Source organism: Coregonus clupeaformis, chromosome 13, assembly GCF_020615455.1.
Source record: "Coregonus clupeaformis isolate EN_2021a chromosome 13, ASM2061545v1, whole genome shotgun sequence".
Lineage (NCBI taxonomy): Eukaryota > Metazoa > Chordata > Actinopteri > Salmoniformes > Salmonidae > Coregonus > Coregonus clupeaformis.
The window spans coordinates 36,976,504-37,003,447 of record NC_059204.1 but is presented as its reverse complement, the minus strand read 5'-3'; the positions used below and the strand labels follow the sequence as shown (position 1 = coordinate 37,003,447).

The window sequence follows — 26,944 nt, the reverse complement described above, 5'->3', positions numbered from 1 at the left end:
CTTCTAAGAGTGAGTCTTTGTGGCTGCTTGCTGAAAGAAGCAGGTGGAGACATCCAAGAGGTAGCTAGAGAAACTTACTGGTGTGCTGTTATATAGCTAAGCGGGATATTAAAAACGTGGTGAGTAGATATCTAGCTACCTTAACATATTTGTTTGGCTTACTATCTACTTCATCTTGTACCAGTACCAAATGCATTGCATGTCAATAGAGAGAAGCCAGAGGAAACGTTTGATTGCCGCAAGCAAAGATGATCGAAAACATCTCTACTCTGGTAACTAACGCTAGCTAGCTAGGTAGTTTAACTTTAGCGAAAGAAAAATGGTAGTTAACTAGGCTTATCTGTACTTAGTTAGCTAGTTACTTCTAACTGCAGTAATTGAAGTTGGAGCTGGCTAGCGCTGCATTAATTAGTAACACTAGCTAACTAGCTAGCTAGTTGTCCCGGGCACCTGATTCCCATGTAATACATTTGCCGGTCAGAATGACAACCGCAGAGGCTAACATTTTGTGATAGTTATATTTCGGCCGTGCAAACGAAGGATAACAGGTCAGTAGTTATGTCGTTTGTGGAAAAAGTTATGCTGATTCTACTGGATAGTTATCAGTGCAATATGGCTGCGTTTACACAGGCAGCCCAATTCTGATATTCTTTTGACCAATCAGATCTGATGTGAAAAGATCTGTGATTGGTCAATTAGTGGAAAAAATATCAGAATTGGGCTGCCTGTGTAAATTAGTGCCAATCAGTCTCGTTATTTTATTTTTTCAGCCTCATCATGCACTTTTAAAACATTGGCTAGTCAGACCATTACTACTGTTCGAGCTGGCTGATAGCCGTTCATAAAGGCGCTTACAGACGTGGTAAACGGCAATTGAATCGAGAGAAAATCCGCCTAACAGCGGTCCTGGTTGTTGTCAGCTCGAATGTTGTCCTTAACATTGATTGGTCGTTAAAACATTGATTGACAAGATGAGCTCTGCTCATTGGTCAATCATGCGCTGCAGCTAATTTAATTTTTTTGGCACCTCACGGGAGCGAGCACCAAAAACCGTGCTGCTTGCAAAACTGCTTGAGTTTTGCCGCCCTACTCCCATTGAAATCTGAGACCTTCGCCGCGGCAGTGTTGCCAACTTAGCGACTTTGTTGCTATATTTGGCGAGTTCAGACCCCTCTAGCGACACTTTTTCAAAAAAGCGACTAGCGACAAATCTAGTGACTTTTTCTGGTGTTATTGGAGACTGATGTGAAAGCACGTATCGTTCTTACTCTTCTCAACGAGCAGCAGGTGCTCGTGGGCCCCACCCCCGTCCCAAAGCACTCACAGGCCCCACCCCCGTCTCAAAGCACTCACAGGCCCCACCCCCGTCCCAAAGCACTCACAGGCGGCCCAGTCCTCGCACAGCAGTCCCTCCCAGCTGTAGTCAGAGCAGGAGATGTTCGTCCAGACTGCAAATGAATCACGCATGCTGCTGGCTTACATTCAGGGCGGGATGTAAATGTAGGGTGTTTTTTACTCACTTTGTCTCTCCCACGACGTTATTCCTCTCTCCTACAGTGTCCATCACAATTACATGCACATGGCCAATTATGCAAATTAGGAGATGACGGCATTTAGCGACTTTTAGGACAGCCAATAGCTATTTTCTTTACTGAGAAGTTGGCAACACTGCGCTTCGGCTAGTCTGTAACTGCCCTTAGGTAGTGTAAAGCATAGCACAGATAATTTTTTCACCAACCTTTTACTTGCCGTGACTTCCTCTATTCCCGACTTGGAAGACAACTCATGTTTTCTAAACATCCATGGCTAGTTGCAGGTGGTTTGTCTCATTGATTGAGACAGGTGGATGTCCACCCCAAAGTGCTCATGAAATCAAGCGTTGCGTTTAATGACACTTGCCTGTCTTGACAATGAGAAGATTTGAAATAGACAAGATGACTGCGGACACATTGTTAGCTTACTTCATGGAACAAAACATGTATTTTATAACCACCTGACCCAAATACGGTGTCTTCCAAGTCGGGAATTGAGGAAGTATAGCCGGAAATTCTGTGCTATGCTTTACTCTTACAAAAGCAAGCAGTGATGAAGTCAATCTCTCTTCCACTCTGAGCCAGGAGAGACTGACATGCATGTCATCAATGTTAGCTCTCCGTGTACTTTTAAGGGCCAGCCTTGCTGCCCTGTTCTGAGCCAACTGCAATTTTCCCAAGTCCCTCTTTGTGGCACCTGAACACATTACTGAACAGTAGTCTAGGTGCGACAAAACTAGGGGCTGTAGGACCAGCCTTGTTGATAGTGTTGTTAAGAAGGCAGAGCAGCGCTTAATTATGTTGTATCAATATGCTTTGACCATGAGTCTACAATCCAGGGTTACTCTAAGCAGTTTAGTCACCTCAACTTGCTCAATTTCCACATTATTCATTACGAGATGTAGTTGAGGTTTAGTGAATGATTTGACCCAAATACGATGTTTTTTAGTTTTGGATATATATAGGACTAATTTATTCCTTGCCACCCATTCCGAAACTAACTGCAGCTATAATAATATGCCATTTAGCAGACGCTTTTATCCAAAGCGACTTACAGTCATGCGTGCATACATATTTTTGTGTATGGGTGGTCCCTGGGATCGAACCCACTATCTTGCCGTTACAAGCGCCGTGCTCTACCAGCTGAGCTACAGAGGACCACTTAACTCAGAGGACCACTTAACTCTTTGTTAAGTGTTGCAGTTATTTCAGTTGCTGTAGGAGCTGACATATATAGTGTTGTCATCCGCATACATAGACACACTGATTTTACTCAAGGCCAGTGGCATGTCGTTAGTAAAGATGGAAAAAAGCAAGGGGCCTAGACCGCTGCCCTGGGGAATTCCTGATTCTACCTGGATTATGTTTGAGAGGCTTCCATTAAAGAACACCCTCTGTGTTCTGTTAGACAAGTAACTCTTTATCCATATTATAGCAGGGGGTGTAAAGCCATAACACAAGTTTTTCCAGCAGCAGACTATGATCGATAATGTTAAAAGCCGCACTAAAGTCTAACAAAACAATATTTGTATCATCAATTTCTCTCAGCCAATCATCAGTCATTTGTGTAAGTGCAGTGCTTGTTGAATGTCCTTCTCTATATGTTGTCAATTTGTTTACAGTAAAATAGCATTGTATCTGGTCAAACACAATTTTTTCCAATAGTTTACTAAGGGTTGGTAACCGGCTAATTGGTTGGCTATTTGAGCCAGTAAAGGGGGCTTTACTATTCTTAGGTAGCGGAATTACTTTTGCTTCCCTCCAAGCCTGGCGGCACACACATTCTAGTAGGCTTAAATTGAAAATATGGCAAATAGGAGTGGCAATATCGTCCGCTATTATCCCCAGTAATTTTCCATCCAAGTTGGCAGACCCCAGTGGCTTGTCATTAATTAATAGACAACAATACTTTTTTCACCTCTTCCACACTCACTTTACGGAATTCAAAATTACAGTGCTTGTCTTTCATAATTTGGTCAGATATACTTGGATGTGTAGTGTGAGTAATTGTTGCTGGCATGTCATGCCTAAGTTTGCTAATCTTGCCAATGAAAAAATTATTAAAGTAGTTGGCAATATCAGTTGGTTTTGTGATGAATGAGCCATCTGATTCAATGAATGATGGAGCTGAGTTTGCCTTTTCCCCCAAAGTTTCATTTAAGGTGCTCCAAAGCTTTTTACTATCATTCTTTGTCATTTATCCTTGTTTCATAGTTTTGTTTCTTCTTTTTATTCAGTTTAGTCACATGATTTCTCAATTTGAAATATGTTTGCCAATCGGTTGTGCAGCCAGACTTATTTGCCATTCCTTTTGCGTCATCGCTCTCAACCATACAATTTTTTTAATTCTTCATCAATCCACGGGGATTTAACTGTTTTTACAGTCATTTTCTTAATGGGTGCATGCTTATTAGTAACTGGAATAATCAATTTCATGAATGTGTCAAGTGCAGTGTCTGTTTGCTCCTCATTACACACCACGAACCAACATATATTCTTTACATCAACAACATAGGAATCACTTATACACAATATTAGGCCCAGCCTTTGGAACTTTGGTTTTCCTAGATATGGCTACTATATTGTGATCACTACATCCAATGGATTTGGATACTGCTTTCAACAAATCTCTGCAGCATTAGTAAAGATATGATTAATACATGTTGATAATTTAATTCCTGTACTGTTTGTAACCACCCTGGTAGGTTGACTGATAACCTGACTGATAATCACCCAGAAAGTATACCTCTCTTTTGATATCACATACATTATCAAGCATTTCACACATGTTATCCAGATACGGACTGTTAGCACTTTGTGGTCTATAGCAGCTTCCCACCAGATTTGGCTTTAGGTGAGGCAGATGAACCTGTAGCCATATTACTTCAACAGTATTTAACATGAGATCCTCTAATCTTCACAGGAATGTGGTTCTGAATATAAACGGCAACACCACCATTTCTATCTTTTCTGTAAATGTTATAACCTTGTATTGCTACCACTGTATCATCAAAGGTATTATCTAAGTGAGTTTCAGAGATATGAATTTAATCTATTACGAGTAAATTATTGATTTCATGAACCTTGTTTCTTAAGCTACATATGTTAACGTGGGCTATTTTGAGCACTTTTCTGGGATGCTTACTTGTTTTTATTGCTTTACTGGGACGCTTGATGGCGGCAATGATTGTGTCTGCCATGCCATCTGGGACTGACACCAGGTCCAGGAACTGGTTGTAAAGGTGTCCCTCTTGGTCCATGTATCTGGGAAAACAATTTCATTATTACTCATGGACTGTAGAATATCACTGTTAAAAATAATTTTGTAACTCTTATTGAAATAATACCTGACATGTAAATCCAGCTGCTGATTAGTTGCCACATCTAGTTTCATCAGCCTCCAGGCCAATGGCTACAGACGTCTGGATGGCATGGAGGATAGGCTCCTCCACAACTTGAGCCAGAATCTTCAACTTTTCCTCCGCTATTATGTGGGACCTGTAGTTTGTTCTTGCCAATCTTCAAGTAAATGAGAACAATTTGAAATAAGTCTGGTGACATTTTAAATATAAAGTGAAGAAAATAGGAACAAAAACACAGAATTGTAGAGCACTCATTCACCTTGAGCTTTGTGAAATAGTCACAATTCAGCAAGGTCCAGCAGTTCTGGGAAGTTTGTGTGATGGGCCTGCTCCCGCTTTGTTAGACGGTACCTATGACGGCCTCGTGCTCAAGCACTGGTTGGCTCGAATGCAACCATGACTGAGGAGCCTATGAATAGCAACAGGCATAATGCGTTATTATTGAGCCACGGTTAGTGCACAGTCTGAGACATATTTTACATTAGGAGACATTTTGAGAAATGGAAGGATCCAATAGAACAATCTTTACATTTTGCCAGCATTGCATGAGCCCTCACACTTTCCATGTGGTGATCTGTCCCTGGGTGCCGGTTAATATAGTCCAGCTGATGAATCTGGGCCCCTATTTCAATAATATGATGCTTTGACACACCCCTTTTAGCAGCCTGCCTATGTTGACAGCACAGGCGGCAGAACATTCCTAGACGGGATGTAGAGTGTAGTTTAGTGGAATTACTGGTGGCTGGGGCAATACCTATTACAGATAGCAAGCATTACAACACTGTACTAGTCTACAGCATTATGTGTAGACAAAATGTTTCACAAACATTTTTAGCCCTTAGTCTAATTAAAGGAACTTTGACTAACCATGTGGTGTATTATATCTGACTAACCATGTGGTGTATTATATAGCCACAGCTTCAGTCTGTCAATTTTAAGCCACTTTGGGTCCCATCCGGATTGCCGGTGGTGCGCACTTGGCCTAACTCCTCTCTCCTATCCTTTTACCTACTCCTCCTTCTCTCTGCTCTCCTCTCTCCTTTTCTCATTCCATCTCTTCTCTGCTCCATTAATCTCTCATGCATCCCTGCCTCACTCCTGGGATTTTGCCTCTTCTCTGTCTAGTAAAGTAAGCCATACACTTATTAAAAACGATAGCTTAAGCTTGTAAAGAGTTAGCTATCTGAAGTTTCATTTAATTCAGGCTGATTTTACGTTATCTAGCTAAGTTAACGTTACCTGACACTCTTGTCCCTGCTCCCCCTTTCTCTTTCGCTGCTGTGGCTGGAAATATTTCAATAAACTCATCTGAGAAAAATCAAATCAAATCAAATCGAAGACCGATAAATGTAGCTATCTTGCTTGCACTTGATACAGTTCCAAACGAACTAGCTAGCTAACTTGCTAGACTAGTAACGTTAGTTAACCATGTTTCTATAATCAACATACTTGTTGATTATAGAGTGGCGCAGTGGTCTAAGGCTGTGCCACTAGAGATCCTGGTTCGAATCCAGGCTCTGTCGTAGCTGGCCATGACCGGGAGACCCATGGGGCGGCGCACAATTGGCCCAGCGTCGTCCAGGGTAGGGGAGGGAATGGCCGGACGGGATGTAGCTCAGTTGGTAGAGCATGGCGTTTGCAACGCCAGGGTTGTAGGTTCGATTCCCACGGGGGGCCAGTATGAAAAATAAAAAAAATAATGTATGCACTCACTAACTGTAAGTCGCTCTGGATAAGAGCGTCTGCTAAATTACTAAAAAATTTAAAAACTTGGGGATATTGGATAGCTAATTTCCATTACAATTGTGGCAGCAATATTTTAGGTCTAAATTATGTTTTTAGGTTATAGCTAGCTTATATAGTTGGCTAGCTATCGTTAGTCAAACAAACAAGCTAACGTAGCTTTCTTGCAGTTTCTCACGCAGGTGCACTCTGAGGTGATTCAAGTGAATTGTGTTTCGCACCGCAGAGCGTCTGTATCGCACTGGTCACTTGCGCAATGGTCACTGGCACGCTGTGTTGAGTTGCAGGCTGCCTGCCACAGCTCACAGAGCTAAATAACCTTCAGAACTGTGTTGAACCCAGACGGATGATCTATTTACCAAGAAAAGCGAATGTGCTTTACACAACTTTATTGAAACTATGTTTGGTAGAAATAAGATGTTTCTTTAGGTGTGGCGGCTGAATGCAATGATTCTGCTGTGGCACAGCGCCACACTTAAATGAACGCAGAGGAAACACTGGGACTGTCACATAATATGCCATTTAGCAGACGCTTTTATCCAAAGCAACTTACAGTCATGCGTGCATACATTTTTGTGTATGGGTGGTCCCGGGGATCGAACTCACTACCCTGGCGTTACAAGCGCCGTGCTCTACCAGCTGAGCTACAGAGGACACACATGAACCTGCTTGTTTGTCAAATGTTTAGGCTACTCCTCCTGTCTCGACGATCACGTTCATAAATAGATTAACTGCTGTAGCCTATAGACATAGGCTATGTCGCATTCGTTTTCAGAACCATACATTTGCGTGGTCCTCTGTAGCTCAGCTGGTAGAGCACGGCGCTTGTAACGCCAAGGTAGTGGGTTCGATCCCCGGGACCACCCATACACAAAAATGTATGCACGCATGACTGTAAGTCGCTTTGGATAAAAGCGTCTGCTAAATGGCATATTATTATTTATGATGATTCCTTCTGTGGAACTCTTGGAAATAAGAGCTTTCCTCCTTGAAGATGAGTGCTAGTGTATTTGCCACAGCACACCCTGCCCGGCCCTTCTTCCATGAGGGTCAAAGTCAAGTCACACAATGGCCGTCTGAGACTTTGCATATGTCACGGTAGGGCTGGCATGCCAGGCGAGAGGCGACGCCAACTTGTCGGTATGCCAAAACCTAAAGGTCACAGGCTTAAGTGGAACTGCAATGTAGCCCATTGCGTTGTTTCATTGAACAGACTGGCTCTGTGAAGGAATGGCATGCCTTTCACTCTCACCTCTTTTTATAATGCTCTACCAAAAGGTTATGGGTGGAACTGCACGTAGGACAGCCAGTCAGGGTCTGGCCAAACTTCTAGCTTGCTACACTGTATAATCTTCTGTTCTGTGGCAAAATTATTGGTCAACATAATTACTGATATGTAGCCTATTGGTTATACAACAGATAATGAGGGATAGTTGTTTCTCCTCTCACAGTTGTTAGTAATGAGTGAGTTCCTATTGTGAAGTGCTGCATTACCATTATCCTATCAAGGCCCGGCTCCTTAGCCCCAGACCCAGTGTCCCAGAGTGAACTTCTGCAGAGGGTAACGTGACACGTGTGCTTTGTTGGCTGTAATCAGATGCTGTCACTATGGCCTGGCTGGTAATGGGATTGCTGCTCAGAGGGGTGGTGTGGTGGAGACAGGGGCTTCTCTTGCTAAACAGGAATAGTGTGGTCATGCCCCCTTAGCCATCCCCTCAAATGGAGGTTTATCATCAGTGCTTCACACCGTTCTATCCCAGCTAGAAGTAAAGAGACTGGGTGTGTTGTGATTAGTTTCTATGGTGTTAACTTGTGTATGTCTCTTTTCTCAGGTGTTGCTGTTAGCAGCAGAAGGTTAGGTGATAATGCTGAGGCTTCAATCCGTTCTGGCCCTCTCCCTGTCGGGAGTGTTGGCTTTCCTAGGCCTGTGGTGGTACACCTCTCGGAAGAAAGAACAACCCACTGACAAAGATGACACAAAGGATGAGACAACCACAGACCAGGAGCACCTGTCCTCCTCCACCGGAGACGGAGGTATCGGTGTTGTGGAGAGTGGCTACTCCGCTGGGACAGATGGGGAAAGGCACGCAGTGAGGAAGAGGTCGTTAGTGGAACAGGAGCTTGTTGATAGTACAAACACACAAGCGGCAGCAAAGCTGGGTACAGTCCCACTCTGCCAATCACAACCTGAGGAAATGGTTGTAGCTGCAGGGTGTCTGAGTAGAGGCTTTGATACTGCTACGTTGAAGCCCGTTACGGAGAGCACTGAGTCTTCAGCTCAAGTACTCCCAGAGACTGCACCTGAGAGCCAAGCCCAGGGGGGACCTGAGAAGGATATAGCATTACAAAGGAAACACCAGCCATCCTCTGATGAGGAGCAAGTCTCTATCTGTGACCCAGGCTCTAACCCTGGTGAGGGTGCAGGCCTAAAGCCACAAGCACTGCCTCTCTCTGAGACACTGGAGGACACTAAAAACAGAACTTTCAACGAAGAGGCGGCAGAGGAGGTTAGACTGGACCCAGAGGGAGAGGTTAGAGAAGACAAGATTTCAGTGTGTTTTGCAGAGATGAGGCCTCAAACCGATCTGGCTGAGAACTGCCTCCTCTCCAAAGACAACCTATCTATCCTGCCTGCTGTGGAAGAACCAACCTGTGAGGCAAGTCTACAGGATGACACCTGTCTGGATTCCCCCATCCACCTCCTTACCAGTCAGATGTCCCCCTCAAGGCAGCCATTGGGCATTCTGAGGTCACCTCAGAAGAAAGACCAGTCTGAGGAGTGTAAACTCAGCAGGAGCAACACAGCGGAAATGAACCAGCTGGCGTCATGTCTGATCACCCACGTGGTCTCAGCAGCAGTGAGTCAAGTCCTGAAGGAAAAGAACCTGCTAGAACATAATGTTAGGCCTCTCTGTAACAGGGACCCCTTCACAGCCCCAGATAACATCTCAATGGGTAACAGTGAGACTGAAAGCAAGATGCCTCATCTATTGCAGGAGGATCAGTGTTCAACAACAGGCATGGAGAACATATGTTCATCTCCTATAGTCTATGAGGATGTGAAACATGACTGCAGCAGTAGAGCTGAGACTGAGCAGGCAGAGCTAGCAGAAGAAGATTCTGCAGTAGGTGATTCTGGCTCCAGCTCAGGTCAGACAGAGGAGCGCTCCAGTGGCGAGGACTCGAGCCCCAATGTGAGCCCGCAACCACCCAGGGGACCAGCTGAAGAACTGGGGGACACCAGCATGGCCCTCACTAACGGTCACAGGACGGAGGTGGTGGCCGTTCCAGGTGAGCCACCTCGTAGCAGATTTTCAATTTCTCACAATATATCAGTATAATTTCTGCCCAAGCTGACCTATCCCTCTTATTTCTTAGTGTTACTGTGTAGCTCTCACACACCAGTGTCCTGTTTACACGTGCCATATGAGTTCAGGGTTGATTTTACTGCAGTGAAGAAATATCTTTATTTTGCAATACTCTAGCCTGCAGCTGCTGGAGTTCCCATACAGAATGTGAACCTAGTTTAGTCCCAGTACTAGCTAGACCCCATACCATAGTCATTCTTTACAGCTGCTGATGCGTGCACATTCCCCTTTTTGTGTTGCTCAGTATTTTCAGGTAAGAGAACTCTCGCCATGCCAGAATGTCTTCTCTCTCTCCCCTGTTATTGTTTTGTGTGCCGCTGTGTTTGCGAGGTTATATTGTGTACACAACACAAGTGACTGTTTTTAGTGACTGATCCGTACTGCCCTAGGCTCTGGTGTAAACAGCATGGACTCTGTAGACCGTTACGATCAGCCAATTGAAAAATACAACCAGAGTCACAACAGCAGACAGCCACCGACTGTTTGGGAGATAGAGGTGCCAAAGGTGAGTCTACCTCCCTGTCTAACCCTCTCATCATCACTTCATCACATTACTGATAATGTATTTTCTCTGGCTACTGATTGCAGTGTTAGATTCTCTAATGCAGGTGATTTTAGGGCTTGTTGTAGGTACGTCAAACGTTGGACACTATAGTCTAAAGCGCCTGGTTAAATTGTGCTTAGGAGCATTTTTTAAATCTCTAAATGGTTGAACTAGTGAGAGAAATATATATATATATACTGCTCAAAAAAAATAAAGGGAACACTAAAATAACACATCTTATTAAATACTTTTTTCTTTACATAGTTGAATGTGCTGACAACAAAATCACACAAAAATTATCAATGGAAATCAAATTTATCAACCCATGGAGGTCTGGATTTGGAGTCACCCTCAAAATTAAAGTGGAAAACCACACTACAGGCTGATCCAACTTTGATGTAATGTCCTTAAAACAAGTCAAAATGAGGCTCAGTAGTGTGTGTGGCCTCCACGTGCCTGTATGACCTCCCTACAACGCCTGGGCATGCTCCTGATGAGGTGGCGGATGGTCTCCTGAGGGATCTCCTCCCAGACCTGGACTAAAGCATCTGCCAACTCCTGGACAGTCTGTGGTGCAACGTGGCGTTGGTGGATGGAGCGAGACATGATGTCCCAGATGTGCTCAATTGTATTCAGGTCTGGGGAACGGGCGGGCCAGTCCATAGCATCAATGCCTTCCTCTTGCAGGAACTGCTGACACACTCCAGCCACATGAGGTCTAGCATTGTCTTGCATTAGGAGGAACCCAGGACCAACTGCACCAGCATAGGGTCTCACAAGGGGTCTGAGGATCTCATCTCACAGAAGTGTGATTGACTTGGAGTTACATTGTGTTGTTTAAGTGTTCCCTTTATTTTTTTGAGCTGTGTGTGTGTGTATGTATGTATGTGTGTATATATATATATATATATATATATATATATATATATATATATATATATATATATATATATATATATATATATATATATAATATTACACACACACAGCTCAAAAAAATAAAGGGAACACTTAACACAATGTAACTCCAAGTCAATCACACTTTTGTGAAATCAAACTGTCCACTTAGGAAGCAACACTGATTGACAATAAATTTCACATGCTGTTGTGCAAATTGAATAGACAACAGGTGGAAATTATAGGCAATTAGCAAGACACCCCCAATAAAGGACTGGTTTTGCAGGTGGTGACCACAGACCACTTCTCAGTTCCTATGCTTCCTGGCTGATGTTTTGGTCACTTTTGAATGCTGGCGGTGCTTTCACTCTAGTGGTAGCATGAGACGGAGTCTACAACCCACACAAGTGGCTCAGGTAGTGCAGCTCATCCAGGATGGCACATCAATGCGAGCTGTGGCAAGAAGGTTTGCTGTGTCTGTCAGCGTAGTGTCCAGAGCATGGAGGCGCTACCAGGAGACGTGGAGGAGGCCGTAGGAGGGCAACAACCCAGCAGCAGGACTGCTACCTCCGCCTTTGTGCAAGGAGGAGCAGGAGGAGCACTGCCAGAGCCCTGCAAAATGACCTCCAGCAGGCCACAAATGTGCATGTGTCTGCTCAAACGGTCAGAAACAGACTCCATGAGGGTGGTATGAGGGCCCGACGTCCACAGGTGGGGGTTGTGCTTACAGCCCAACACCGTGCAGGACGTTTGGCATTTGCCAGAGAACACCAAGATTGGCAAATTCGCCACTGGCGCCCTGTGCTCTTCACAGATGAAAGCAGGTTCACACTGAGCACATGTGACAGAGTCTGGAGACGCCGTGGAGAACGTTCTGCTGCCTGCAACATCCTCCAGCATGACCAGTTTGGCGGTGGGTCAGTCATGGTGTGGGGTGGCATTTCTTTGGGGGGCCGCACAGCTCCATGTGCTCGCCAGAGGTAGCCTGACTGCCATTAGGTACCGAGATGAGATCATCAGACCCCTTGTGAGACCATATGCTGGTGCGGTTGGCCCTGGGTTCCTCCTAATGCAAGACAATGCTAGACCTCATGTGGCTGGAGTGTGTCAGCAGTTCCTGCAAGAGGAAGGCATTGATGCTATGGACTGGCCCGCCCGTTCCCCAGATCTGAATCCAATTGAGCACATCTGGGACATCATGTCTCGCTCCATCCACCAACGCCACGTTGCACCACAGACTGTCCAGGAGTTGGCGGATGCTTTAGTCCATGTCTGGGAGGAGATCCCTCAGGAGACCATCCGCCACCTCATCAGGAGCATGCCCAGGCGTTGTAGGGAGGTCATACAGGCACGTGGAGGCCACACACACTACTGAGCCTCATTTTGACTTGTTTTAAGGACATTACATCAAAGTTGGATCAGCCTGTAGTGTGGTTTTCCACTTTAATTTTGAGGGTGACTCCAAATCCAGACCTCCATGGGTTGATAAATTTGATTTCCATTGATAATTTTTGTGATTTTGTTGTAAGCAAATTCAACTATGTAAAGAAAAGTATTTAATAAGATTATTTCATTCAGATCTAGGATGTGTTATTTTAGTGTTCCCTTTATTTTTTGAGCAGTGTATATACACACAACTGTTCAAAAGTTTGGGGTCACTTAGAAATGTCCTTGTTTTCGAAAGAAAAGCAATTTTTTGGTCCATTTAAATAACATCAAATTGATCAGAAATACAGTGTAGACATTGTTAATGTTGTAAATGGCTATTGTAGCTGGAAACAGCTGATTTTTTGGGGGGGAATATCTACATAGGCGTACAGAGGCCCATTATCAGCAACCATCAGTCCTGTGTTCCAACGGCACGTTGTGTTTGCTAATCCAAGTTAATCATTTTAAAAGGCTAATTGATTATTAGAAAACCCTTTTGCAATTATGTTAGCACAGCTGAAAACTGTTGTGCTGATTTAAAGAAGCAATAAAACTGGCCTTCTTGAGACTAGTTGAGTATCTGGAGCATCAGTCTCAACGTCAACAGTGAAGAGGCGACTCCGGGATGCTGACCTTCTAGGCAGAGTTGCAAAGAAAAAGCCATATCTCAGACTGCCCATCTTAATCTTTTATTTTTATTGGCCAGTCTGAGAGGTGGCTTTTTCTTTGCAACTTTCATTTTAAGGACCTTATTACTGATTTAATGTTTTATTTTTTATTTTTTTATGACCGTGTTTTCTTTCTTTATATTTCAATGTATTTTCTGTTTCAATGTAATTCAGGGCTCATCTGTAAAAGAGACCTTTGTCTCAGTATGGCTCGCTGATAAAATAAAGTTTAAATCAAAAATAACTCTGGGTTTGTACTGTTGATTTTGTCATACGCTCTGGAGGTCGCAGGACTTCGAACGCAGCTATCATTTTCTTTCTCAAATGGCATGAATAATTCGGGGCGGTCTCTCTATAAAAGTCGCTGGCCACACACCAATACATGGATTTGAAAGTCAAATGATCACTTAAATAGCAGCGAACTGTTATCACTGTTGATATCCTACGGAGGGTCGTGATTCGTTGAAGTGGTGTATTCCATTTTCCGTGATGGCAGCCTCCCGAAATCAACATCCGCCATTCCAAAATATAGACGCCTTCTACAAATTATCATCTAACCAACCATGTATAGGTTATAAAATCATTAAATCTTAAGATATTTTTGAGGAATTGCACTTACGAACTTCTTATTTATTTTCTTAAGAAGCTTCTTAGGTTTTTGTGTAAAGTGTTTTGTGAATCTGGGTCCTGGTCTGTCTGCCCAAATCTGAAAGTATACCAGTTTCAGTTGAGGACCAGGATGTTGACAGCTGTGCCATACAGATTACAAAATAGCTGGGAAGAGATTTTTGATCTACCGATTCCATGGTATAGGGTGTATGAGTTGATGTATAAAACGACGCAAGATTCAAGACTTAGTGCTTTTCAGCTAAAATTATTGGCAGATCTGGAGAGACCTGGTCAGTCAATTACTAATATACTAATACTTTTCAACTCGCAATCTGTAGGTGCTAGTCAAGTAGATTCAAATTGTATGTTAAACATCACAGCATAATTTAAAGCTGTATGGTGCATAGAAATCCAATGAGTGTTGCCAGCAGAGATGGGTGGGATAGGCTGAGGGAAACTGAGGGTTGGGATGTGTAACTGGAGACAAGTGGGAGTGGAGTTTCTGGGCGGGGGATAGAATGACGGTCAAAGAATTAAGTCAAAATCAGACTCTGGCGGCTTTTATACCATCCATATATTACTCGCTAACATTTAGTCCCTGGACAATAAAGTAGATGAGCTCAGGGTGAGGATCTCCTTCCAGAGAGACATCAGGGACTGTAACATACTCTGTTTTATGGAATCATTGCGCTCTCCGGATATATTGTCCCCGTCCATTCAGCCAGCAGAGTTCTCCGTCCCATCGCACGGACAGGAAGAAAGGACTCTGGGGAAAAAGAAAGGCGGAGGGGTTTGTTTCATGACTAACATTCATGGTGTGATTGCAGTAACGTACAGGAACTCAAGTCCTTTTGTTCTCCCGATCTGGAATACCTCCCCATCAAATGCCATCCGCATTGCCTCCCAAGATAATTTTATTCGGTCAATTTTCTTCACTGCCGTGTATATTTGGATAGACGGCAGCATTTGTCCTAAAACTGAAAGGACGAACCACCGCATTTAACCATGGCAAGGTGTCTGGGAACATGAACGTGAACAAACCGATCAGGTACGACCTCCGTAAGACAATCGGAGACAAAACGACAGTACAGGGACAAAGTGGAGTCACAATTAAATTGCTCAGACACGAGACATACTGTATGTGGCAGGGACTCCAGACAATCATGGCTTATAAAGGGAAAGCCAGCCACGTCACGGACACAGACGCTTCGCTTCCGGACGAGCTAAACCCCTTCGCGTGCTTTGAGGAAAACGACATCAAGCCACTGACGCAGACCCCCAACACTCACGAGGACTGTGCTCTCGTTTTTCGTGGCCAACTTGAGTAAGTCATTTAGACGTGTTAACCCTCGAAGGGATGCCTGCCCAGGCAGCATCCCAAGCCCGTGTCCTTCGACCATGTGCAGACCAGCTGGCTGAAGTGGTTACGGACATATTCAAGCTCTCCTTATCCCAGTCTGTTGTCCCCACTTGCTTCAAGATGTCCACCATTGTTCCTGTACCCAAGAAAGTGAAGGTAACTGAACTAAATGACTATCGCCCCGTAGCACTTACGTCTGTCATCATGAAGTGCTTTGAGAGGCTAGTTAAGGACCATATCGCCACCACCTTAACGACAACCTAGACCCACTACAACGGCATTTAGCCCCAACAGTTCCACGGATGACTCAATTGACAGTGCACTGAACACTGCCCTATCCCACCTGAACAAGAGAAATGCCTATATAAGAATGCTGTTCATCGACTACAGCTCCGCCTTCAACACCATAGTGCCCTTCAAGCTAATCATGGCTCTGAACCGCTCCATGTGAACTGGGTCCTAGACTTCCTGACAGGCCGACTCCAAATGGTGAAGGTCGGCAACAACACCTCCGCCACCTGATCCTCAACACGGGGGCCTGACAGGAGTGCGTGCTCAGCCCCCTCCTGTACTCCCTGTTCACCCATGACTGTGTGGCCACGCACGTCTCCAGCTCAATCAAGTTTGACAACACAACAGTGGTAGGCCTGATTACCAACAACCATGAGACCGCCTACAGGGAGGAGGTGAGAGCCCTGGCGGAGTGCTGCCGGGAAAAAACCTCACCCTGATCGGGGACTACAGGAGACCGCAAAGAGCGCACACCCCCATCCACATCGACGGGGCCGCAGTGGAGAGGGTCAGACGCTTCAAGTTCCTGAATTGGACCCTTTTACACAGACCGCGTGGTGAAGAAGGGCAACAGTGCCTCTTCAACCTCGGGAGGCAGAAACACTACAGGTGCATCAAAGCTGGGACCGAGAGACTGAGAAACGGCTATTGTCAGGCCATCAGACTGTTAAACAGTCACCACTAGGCGGCCTCCGGCCAGTACCCTGCCCTGAACCTTAGTCACTGTTACTAGCCGGCTACCACCCGGTACTCTACCCTGAACCTTAGACTGCTGCCTTATGTACAGTGCCTTCAGAAAGTATTCACACCCCTTGACTTTTTCCAAATTTTTGTTGTTACAAAATTGATTTAAATTGTCACTGGCATACACACAATACCCCATGTCGTCAGTGGAATTATGTTTTTAGAAATGTTTACAAATGCATTAAATTAAATGCTGAAATATCTTGAGTCAATAAGTATTCAACCCCTTTTTTGTTATGGGAAGCCTAAATATAAGTTAAGGAGTAAAAATGTGCTTAAGTTGCATGGACTCACTCTGTGTGCAGTTTAGTATAAGGTTGAGGAGTGTATTTCAAACACAGATTCAACCGCAAAGACCAGGGAGGTTTTCATATGCCTCGCAGAGAAGTCCACCTTTTGGTAGATGGGTACAAATATTAAAAGCAGACATTGAAAATCCCTTTTGAGCATGGTGAAGTTATTAATTGCACTTTTGGATGGTGAATCAATACACCCAGTCATTACAAAGATACAGGCGTCCTTCTTAACTCAGTTTCCGGAGAGGAAGGAAACCGCTCAGGGATTTCACTGAGGCCAATGGTGACTTTAAACAGTTACAGAGTTTAATGGCTGTGATGGAAGAACTGAGGAAAGATCAACATTGTATACTGAACAAAAATATAAACGCAACAATTTCAAAGATTTGACTGAGTTACAGTTCTTATAAAAAAAATATGTCAATTGAAATATTCAATAGGCCATAATCTATTTCACATGACTGGGAATACAGATATGCATCTGTTGGTCACAGATACCTTTAAAACAATGGGCCTCACAATGATCCTCAGGATCTCGTCACGGTATCTCAGTGTATTGAAATTGGCATTGATAAATTGCAATTGTATTCGTTGTCCGTAGCTTATGCCTGCCCATACCATAACCCCACCGCTACCATGGGGCACTCTGTTCACAACATTGACATCAGCAAACTGCTCACCCACACGACGCCATACACATTGTCTGCGGTTGTGAGGCTGGTTGGACGTACTGCCAAATTCTCTAAAACTACTTTTGGAGGCGGGTTATGGTAGGGAAGTGAACATTCAATTATGTGGCAACAGCTTTGCTGGATATTCCTGCAGTCAGCATGCTAACTTGAGACATCTGTGGCACTGTGTTGTGACAACTGTAGATTTTAGTGGCCTTTTATTGTCCCCAGCACAAGGTGCACCTGTGTAATGATCATGCTGTTTAATCAGCTTCTTGATATGCCAGGTGGATGAATTATCTTGGCAAAGGAGAAATACGCACTAACAAGGATGCACAACATTTTAGGGAAAAATGCTTTTTGTGCAAATGGAAGATTTTTGGGATATTTTATTTCAGCTCATGAAACATGGGACCAACACTTTACATGTTGCGTTTATATTTTTGTTCAGTGTAGTTACTCCACAAAACTAACCTAATTGACAGTGAAAAGAAGGAAACCTGTGTCGAATAAGAATATTCCAAAACATGCATCCTGTTGGCAACATTGCACTAATGTAATACTGAAACAATTTGGCAAAGCAATTACATTTTTGTCCTGAATACAAAGTGTTATGTTTGGGGCAAATCCTATACAACACATTACTGAGTACCCCTCTCCATATTTTCAAGCATAGTGGTGGCTGCATCATGTTATGGGTATGCTTGTAATCATTAAGGACGGGGGAGTTTTTCAGGATAAAGAAACTGAATTGGACTAAGCACAGGCAAAATCCTAGAGGAGAACCTGGTTCAGTCTGCTTTCTACCAGACACTCCGATGAATTCACCTTTCAGCAGGACAATAACCTAAAACGCAAGGCCAAATCTACACTGGAGTGCTTACCAAGAAGACCGTGAATGTTCCAGAGTAGCCGAGTTATAGTTCTGACTTAAATCGACTTAAATATATGGTATGACCTGAAAATGGTTGTCTAGCAATGATCAACAACCAATTTAACAGCACTTGAAGAATTTTGAAAAGAATAATGGGCAAATGTTGCACAATCCAGGTGTGCAAAGCTCTTAGACTTGCAGCTGTAATCGCTGCCAAAGGTGCTTCTACAAAGTGTTGCATCAGGGGTGTGAATACTCATGTAAATGAGAAATGTATTTCATTTTCAATAAATGTGCAACTATGTCTAAAAACATGTTTTAAATTTGTCATTATGGGGTATTGTGGGTAGATGGGTGAGAACTTAGCAATTTGGAATTTGGGCTGTAATACAACATTTGGAATATGTCAAGGGGTATGAATATTTTCTGAAGGCACTGTACATAGTCATTGAACATTGGTCACTTTAATAATGTGTACATACTGTTTTACCCACTATGTATATACTGTATTCTAGTCAAGGCTCATCCTATATAACTACTGCTGTATACAACCTTTTCTATTAATATACTGTCCATACTGTCTTTACACACCATTATAATTTACGTGTATATTTATATTCAGTCTGACATTGCTCATTCTGATATTTCTTTTATTTTTGAATTTTTCTGACTTGTATTTATTTTGCTAGGTATTACTGCACTGTTGGAGCTAGATACACAAGCATTTCGCTGCACCTGCGATAACATCTACAAATCTGTGTACGCAACCAATTTGATCAAAATGCAATACTTCCAAATGTAGCTGGCTGTCTTCTAAAAGTTGTCCTTTACCAGTGATACAGTGAGGGGAAAAAAGTATTTGATCCCCTGCTGATTTTGTATGTTTGCCCACTGACAAAGAAATGATCAGTCTATAATTTTAATGGTAGGTTTATTTGAACAGTGAGAGACAGAATAACAACAACAAAATACAGAAAAACGCATGTCAAATGTTATAAATTGATTTGCATTTTAATGAGGGGAAATAAGTATTTGACCCCCTCTCAATCAGAAAGATGTCTGGCTCCCAGGTGTCTTTTATACAGGTAACGAGCTGAGATTAGGAGCACACTCTTAAAGGGAGTGCGCCTAATCTCAGCTTGTTACCTGTATAAAAGACACCTGTCCACAAAAGCAATCAATCAATCAGATTCTAAACTCATGGCCAAGACCAAAGAGCTCTCCAAGGATGTCAGGGACAAGATTGTAGACCTACACAAGGCTGGAATGGGCTACAAGACCATCGCCAAGCAGCTTGGTGAGAAGGTGACAACAGTTGGTGTGATTATTCGCAAATGGAAGAAACACAAAAGAACTGTCAATCTCCCTCGGCCTGGGGCTCCATGCAAGGTCTCACCTCGTGGAGTTGCAATGATCATGAGAACGGTGAGGAATCAGCCCAGAACTACACGGGAGGATCTTGTCAATGATCTCAAGGCAGCTTGGACCATAGTCACCAAGAAATTGGAACACACTACGCCGTGAAGGACTGAAATCCTGCAGCGCCCGCAAGGTCCCCCTGCTCAAGAAAGCACAAATACGTGCCCGTCTGAAGTTTGCCAATGAACATCTGAATGATTCAGAGGAGAACTGGGTGAAAGTGTTGTGGTCAGATGAGACCAAAATTGAGCTCTTTGACATCAACTCAACTCGCCGTGTTTGGAGGAGGAGGAATGCTGCCTATGACCCCAAGAACACCATCCCCACCGTCAAACATGGAGGTGGAAACATTATGCTTTGGGGGTGTTTTTCTGCTAAGGGGACAGGACAACTTCACCGCATCAAAGGGATGATGGATGGGGCCATGTACCATCAAATCTTGGGTGAGAACCTCCTTCCCTCAGCCAGGGCATTGAAAATGGGTCGTGGATGGGTATTCCAGCATGACAATGACCCAAAACACACGGCCAAGGCAACAAAGGAGTGGCTCAAGAAGAAGCTCATTAAGGTCCTGGAGTGGCCTAGCCAGTCTCCAGACCTCAATCCCATAGTAAATCTGTGGAGGGAGCTGAAGGTTTGAGTTGCCAAACGTCAGCCTCAACCTTAATGACTTGGAGAAGATCTGCAAAGAGGAGTGGGACAAAATCCCTCCTGAGATGTGTGCAAACCTGGTGGCCAACTACAAGAAACGTCTGACCTCTGTAATTGCCAACAAGGGTTTTGCCACCAAGTACTAAGTCATGTTTTGCAGAGGGGTCAAATACTTATTTCACTCTTTAAAATGCAAATCAATTTATAACATTTTTGACATGCAATTTTCTGGATTTTTTTGTTGTTATTCTGTCTCACTCTTCAAATAAACCTACCATTAAAATTATAGACTGATCATGTCTTTGTCAGTGGGCAAACATACAAAATCAGCAGGGGCTCAAATACTTTTTTCCCTCACTGTATATAAATTATTCCCAGATTCCGTGTGGTTTTTGAGTGGTGTTAGTTTTAACAGGATGTGCAACCTGAATATAGATTTCTTTTTTTGTCGCTCTATTGATTTTAACGTGAGATCGATACAAGTAATTGACCAAAGTGTTGCGTTTCCCTTTCTGTTTTGGTGACCCCCGTATCAAAATCCAACATTCTGGATTTTGATTGTTGTCCTCTAACAGGTTTAAATAAATATACTGATTACTATTGTTGCACATGCATGTGTAGATTGTATATTTTAGGTTTACAATATCACAAATGTTTCTGCATATTGGTTATTGATTTGGACATGTTAAAGCTGTGTTTTGACATGCTATTTATCAACTTAAGTTGAACTTACAACATTAATTTCCAACGGTATTGTACTTAATCCAAAAACTGCTGAATAATTTAAAAAACGTGCTGCAATTTTGATTTTATTTTGCTAAACCAGAAATCACTGAATCAGGTTTGCCCTGCCTACTTGTAGTGTGATTTGGTACAGTAGTGTGCTGCAGTCAATCGTCTCTCTGGGAGACTGGGACCTGGTGCTTCGGTGAAACTGACCTGGGTACAGCTGTCTGATTCGTAGTGCTATGGGGAACGGTGGTTGGGGCTGTGGTCTGGTAGTGTGTAATGGGAATCCTGCTGCCTGCTGATGCCATACTTTCCTCATGTTCTCATTCGAGGACATGCCACAGACCTGAGCCAGGCAGCATGTACACACACACAGAGATCTCTCCTTCCAATTACTCAGAGGTGCTCGTGGAATTGGTTACATCTGAGCACGTTATCAGAGCAAGCCATGCAAAGGGTGACCTGGACAGCGTATGTGCCACTCAGAGAAAAACACACACACACCTTCTAGAATGGTATAGTAACTTATGCATGATTATCTCTCTTTTGTATTCTGTTTCACTGTCCAACAGCATCTTGTTGGGAGATTGATTGGGAAGCAGGGGCGATATGTGAGCTACCTGAAGGAGACATCCGGAGCAAAGATCTTCATCTCCACCCTGCCTTACACCCAGGAGATCCAGATCTGCCACATAGAGGGTGAGTGCACGAGACGCTGGCTCTCCACAACAGGACATCACTTGTAGTCGGGCACCTAGTCTGTGGGAGCTGCAGTGCCCCTTGTGGCTTGCTCAGTTTGTCCCTCTGTTTCCTCCAGGGTCAAAGGAGCAGGTGGATGGTGCTCTGGAGCTGATCAGGAAGAAGTTCAAAGATCTGGATGTGACCAGCTGTTATGTCCAACCTCCAATGGCCAGTCTGCCATCCCTCCCCATCACATCCTGGGTAAGTAATATCTTCTGGTTGGCTGAAGTAGTGTGGGACTGTGGGTAGTGCTTTGACGAAAAGCCTCTCTCTCTCTCTCTCTCAGCTGCTGCTTCCCCATAGGGTGACAGTTGAGGTAACCGTGATCCAAGTAGCCTCTGGGAACTATGTGTTCCTCCAGCAGCACACACACCCCACCTTCCATGCGCTCCGCAACCTGGACCAAGAGATGAGCTTGTGCTACTCTCACCCAGGGTGCCCTCCCTTGCCGGCCCCAGTGGAAGGTAGGCATGCACAGCCAGTGCTTTGGGACTCCTTACCCTCAGAGGTGATAAAGTGTATTTCAGTGGTGTTGTCAAATGTCCTTTCTCAAATGTTTTCCTCTCTCACACACACACACGCACAGTGGGAGTGATCTGTGCTGCCCAGATGACTGAGGGAGCCTGGTGGAGAGCGCAGGTGGTGGGTTACTATGAAGACACCAAGGAGGTGGAGCTCCGCTATGTGGACTATGGAGGCTATGTCATGGTGAAGATCGACACCCTCCGCCAAATCAGGTGACACACACTCACTGTGGGGAATCTAAATATAACTGGAATAGGAGTTGACGTTGGAATTAACCAGTGTTTCCATTAGCTGGTAAAAGCAGCTTTTGGACATTTCTTTTGTATAATTTTATTATGAATAATTTTTTTATGCGTAAAACCAGACCAAATAAAAATGTGTCCGGCAGAAAATATCCTACTATCAACATCCTCTATCAATCACATTGGCTATTCATGGACGTTGGTTCAGGTTCTTTCAATCGCATCATCTCTCTACTCTGCCTGTCGGTTTTGAGAGCACGCTCTTGCTAGCAAACTTTCAACATTGTATTAACTGGTGCTGGCCAGCAAAGTTTCCCTCACCTGTAAGTCTCAAATCAAATCAAATTTGATTTGCCACATGCGCCGAATACAACAGGTGTAGACATTACAGTGAAATGCTTACTTACAAGCCCTTAACCAACAATGCAGTTTAAGAAAAAAATCAAAAATAGCAAATAATTAAAGAGCAGCAGTAAAATAAAATAACAGTAGGGAGGTTATATACAGGGGGTACCGGTGCAGAGTCAATGTGCGGGGGCACCGGTTAGTCGAGGTAATTGAGGTAATATGTACATGTCGGTAGCGTTAAAGTGACTAAGCATAAATAATAATCAACAGAGTAGCAGCAGCGTAAAAGAGGGGGTTGGGGTGGGGTGGAGGGGCAATGCAAATAGTCCGGGTAGCCATGATTAGCTGTTCAGGAGTCTTATGGCTTGGAGGTAGAAGCTGTTAAGAATCCTTTTGGACCTAGTCTTGGTGCTCCGGTACCGCTTGCCGTACGGTAGCAGAGAGGAAAGTCTATGACTAGGGTGGCTGGAGTCTTTGATCATTTTGAGGGCCTTCCTCTGACACTGCCTGGTGTAGAGGTCTTGGATGGCAGGAAGCTTGGCCCCAGTGATGAACTGGGCCGTACGCACTACCCTCTGTAGTGCCTTGTGGTCAGAGGCCGAGCAGTTGCCATACCAGGTAGTGATGCAACCAGTCAGGATGCTCTCGATGGTGCAGCTGTAGAACTTTTTGAGGATCTGAGGACCCATGCCAAATCTTTTCAGTCTCCTGAGGGGGAATAGGCTTTGTCGTGCCCTCTTCACGACTGTCTTGGTGTGTTTGGACCATGATAGTTCGTTGGTGATGTGGACACCAAGGAACTTGAAGCTCTCAACCTGTTCCATTACAGCCCTGTCGATGAGAATGGGGGCGTGCTCTGTCCTCTTTTTTTTTTTTTTTTCCCTGTAGTCCACAATCATCTCCTTTGTCTGGTCACGTTGAGGGAGAGGTTGTTATCCTGGCACCACACAGCCAGGTCTCTGACCTCCTCCCTATAGGCTTTCTCATAATTGTCGGTGATCAGGCCTACCACTGTTGTGTCGTCGGCAAACTTAATGATGGTGTTGGAGTCGTGCCTGGCCATGCAGTCATGGGTGAACAGGGAGTACAAGAGGGGACTGAGCACGCACCCCTGAGGAGCCCCCTGTTGAGGATCAGCGTGGCAGATGTGTTGTTAAGTTGTTAACTACCCTTACCACTTGGGGGAGGCCCATCAGGAAGTCCAGGATCCAGTTGCAGAGGGAGGTGTTTAGTCCCAGGGTCCTTAGCTTAGTGATGATCTTTGAGGGAACTATGGTGTTGAACGCTGAGCTGTAGTCAATAAATAGCATTCTCACGTATGTGTTCCTCTTGTCCAGGTGGGAAAGGGCAGTGTGAAGTGCAATAGAGATTGCATTATCTGTGGATCTGTTGGGGCGGTATGCAAACTGGAGTGGGTCTAGTGTTTCTGGGATAATGGTGTTGATGTGAGCCCTAACCAGCCTTTCAAAGCACTTCATGGCTACAGACGTGAGTGCTACGGGTCGGTAGTCATTTAGGCAGGTTATCTTAGTGTTCTTGGCACAGGGACTGTGACCGACACAGAATTGTCCACCGAGGAGTATTTAGATCAGTGTTTCCAAACTCCAGTCCTCCAGTACCCCCAACAGCACACACAGCCCCGGACAAGTGCACCTGATTCAACTTGTCAACTAATCATCAAGCCCTCAATGAGTTGAATCAGGTGAGTTTGTCTTACAACAAAATTGTGTGCTGTTGGGGGTACTCGAGGACTGGGGTTGGAAAACGCTGATTTAGATGTAATTTTGCTTCCAATGCCTCATCGTGTAGTTGGCTTAAAAATACTTAAACTGCAAATCAATCTAGCTAACTAGCTACTGTACCAAGGATGGAGGCACAGACAAGTGGGAAAATAGATCGACACTGAAACAGAATATTTACAAGCCAGATGGACAGAGACGTGCATTTTGCAAGGAGCCAACGTTCACTTGGTAGGTTATCATTCCTCCTTGCATAATTATTGTAGTCACTTCCATGTGGTGTCAATTAATCGGCAGTGGGTAGTCCTAAAAAAAGCATTACCTTACACGTGACCGCATTTAGATGGGTTCCTATTTGATATGGCCTGTAAAGCTCACATTTGATCTGCATATTTTTTTCCTAATGGAAACGTGGGGATTGACAGTGGGATTGACTGCTGTTGATGTTCTTCCTACAGATCTGACTTTGTGGCCTTGCCTTTCCAAGGGTCTGAGGTGATCCTGGAAAGTATTGCACCCCTTCCAGGTATGTTTCAGCTGTATTTATGAAAACAGAATATCAAAATGTTGTCAACAGTTTAAACTCTGCATTTAAACATGAATTCAAGTTAATGCTCTCATCACTGCGATATCTCTTCCCTTTCTACTAGGAGAAGAAGGGTTCTCCGCTGCAGCCAAATCTGCACTGGAGGAAATGACACGAGGATTGCCACTACTTGCACAGGTAGAGAAAAGAGAAGTGCATGGATATGTCTCCCTCTCCTTCTGTTGGTGTACAGTCAGCACAATGACATAAGGAAAGGTTGTCGCTGTTCTTACCCTGTATATCTGCACACTCTCCAGGTCACAAACTGTCACACCAGTGGCATTCCTTTGGTACAGATATGGAAAACCGAAGGAGAAGAGGTATGCCAACTTTTTTCTTTTCTTTTTGGAAACATGAAAGCATCCACTCTGTAAATATGTGTATGTTAAACCGCTTAATTTATAAAAGTATTATAATGGGTTCATGTTGCTAATGTTTCTCTCTTGGTCTTTCAGTTGGTGTCTGTGAACCGTGCTCTGGTGGATAACGGACTGTGCAGCTGGGTAGACCGCCTCTGACTGTGAAGCGCAATCCTGGCCCTGTTTGGATAGTTTTCAAATGCATCCTCCCTCCCTTGTGAGGTAAGCACAGATCTTTAAGGGATTGGATATGTGTGAGTAAGGTTACCATCCCTATTACTTTCACCAATCCACCAATTCAGATCTGTGATCACTTCAAGGAAGGTAGGAAGGAACATTGGATTTCTGAAGTATTCAAACATGGTCGCTGTCTTGCAGTCAAGCCTTTCACCTTTCTACCCCCTCAGTCCCATCCTCTTGACTGCTGCCCTGTTGGGGCACAACAATGTCTTCTTTCTCAATCAGCTGTTCATACCTGTTGTTTCTTTACAACCATGTACACATTTTGTTAATTATGATTACATGATTTGTCCAATACGATTCACGATTAATCTAATTACTATTTTGTTTTCAATGGATACAATCCTATTAAGAAACTAAATAAAGATGAACTGTCCTTACTGAGGTCTCCTCTTTGACCATAGCCACAGACTGTTATGTTATCAGATGTACAGTATAGTGTAGCTACAGTCTGTATTGACTTCAATCAGATCTCATTAAATTAATGCATATTGTGTACATTTTGAGTTTGTTAGATGATACACAAATTCAGGAGCCTTTGTGTATATTGACCTCGATGTCCAAACTAAATATACACTGAGTGTACAAAACAAGACGAGGACATTTTTGCTTGGTCAACCGGGGCCCATGAGGAACTTGTCTGGACTGTTAAACTCACTGAGGGATATTGTGCTTGTCCTCAGTGTTTGTTTCTACTTTTTAAGGATGCGCTTGAATTATTTGTCATGTCTCTGTGATGTTAGTTATGAGTCGTTTTTTAAGTGGATGATCTGGGGAATGATGGAATGAGTAAACAAGAAACTAGTGAATCCAGTAGATGGCGCCTAATGCTTAGATTTTGCTATTCCTATTAGTCAAGCACTAGGCAGGGAATGTTAGAAATACAGAGAACACCTGCTGTCTTGGTAAGTACACAGAAATGTTTTTCAATCAATTGAGTACTGTGTAATGAATGAGCTTATATGAGTTTTAGTTTGA

General features: G+C 43.9%; 1 protein-coding gene across 2 annotated transcripts; it reads left to right on the top strand.

The window, feature by feature from the left end:
• Positions 1-26,346, top strand: LOC121579915 (A-kinase anchor protein 1, mitochondrial). Of its 2 annotated transcripts, none has more exons than XM_041894893.1 (11): positions 1-119; positions 8,470-9,928; positions 10,395-10,510; positions 21,759-21,885; positions 22,004-22,128; positions 22,214-22,391; positions 22,514-22,664; positions 25,240-25,307; positions 25,432-25,505; positions 25,625-25,687; positions 25,823-26,346. In XM_041894893.1, the coding sequence occupies exons 2-11, from the start codon at positions 8,503-8,505 to the stop codon at positions 25,883-25,885; spliced, it is 2,391 nt and encodes a 796-aa protein (XP_041750827.1). In that variant the 5' UTR covers positions 1-119; positions 8,470-8,502; the 3' UTR covers positions 25,886-26,346. The 2 variants fall into 2 exon arrangements, with proteins under 2 accessions (XP_041750827.1, XP_041750828.1); XM_041894894.1 differs by having other exon boundaries at positions 27-60.
• Positions 26,347-26,944: the final 598 nt, after the last annotated feature.

Coding starts and splice junctions, on each gene's coding strand:
- LOC121579915 (XM_041894893.1), top strand. CDS start 8,503: ATGCTGAGGCTTCAATCCGTTCTGGCCCTCTCCCTGTCGGGAGTGTTG. Junction 22,665..25,239: donor GACACCCTCCGCCAAATCAG/GTGACACACACT, acceptor TTCTTCCTACAG/ATCTGACTTTGTGGCCTTGC. Junction 25,308..25,431: donor AAGTATTGCACCCCTTCCAG/GTATGTTTCAGC, acceptor CCTTTCTACTAG/GAGAAGAAGGGTTCTCCGCT.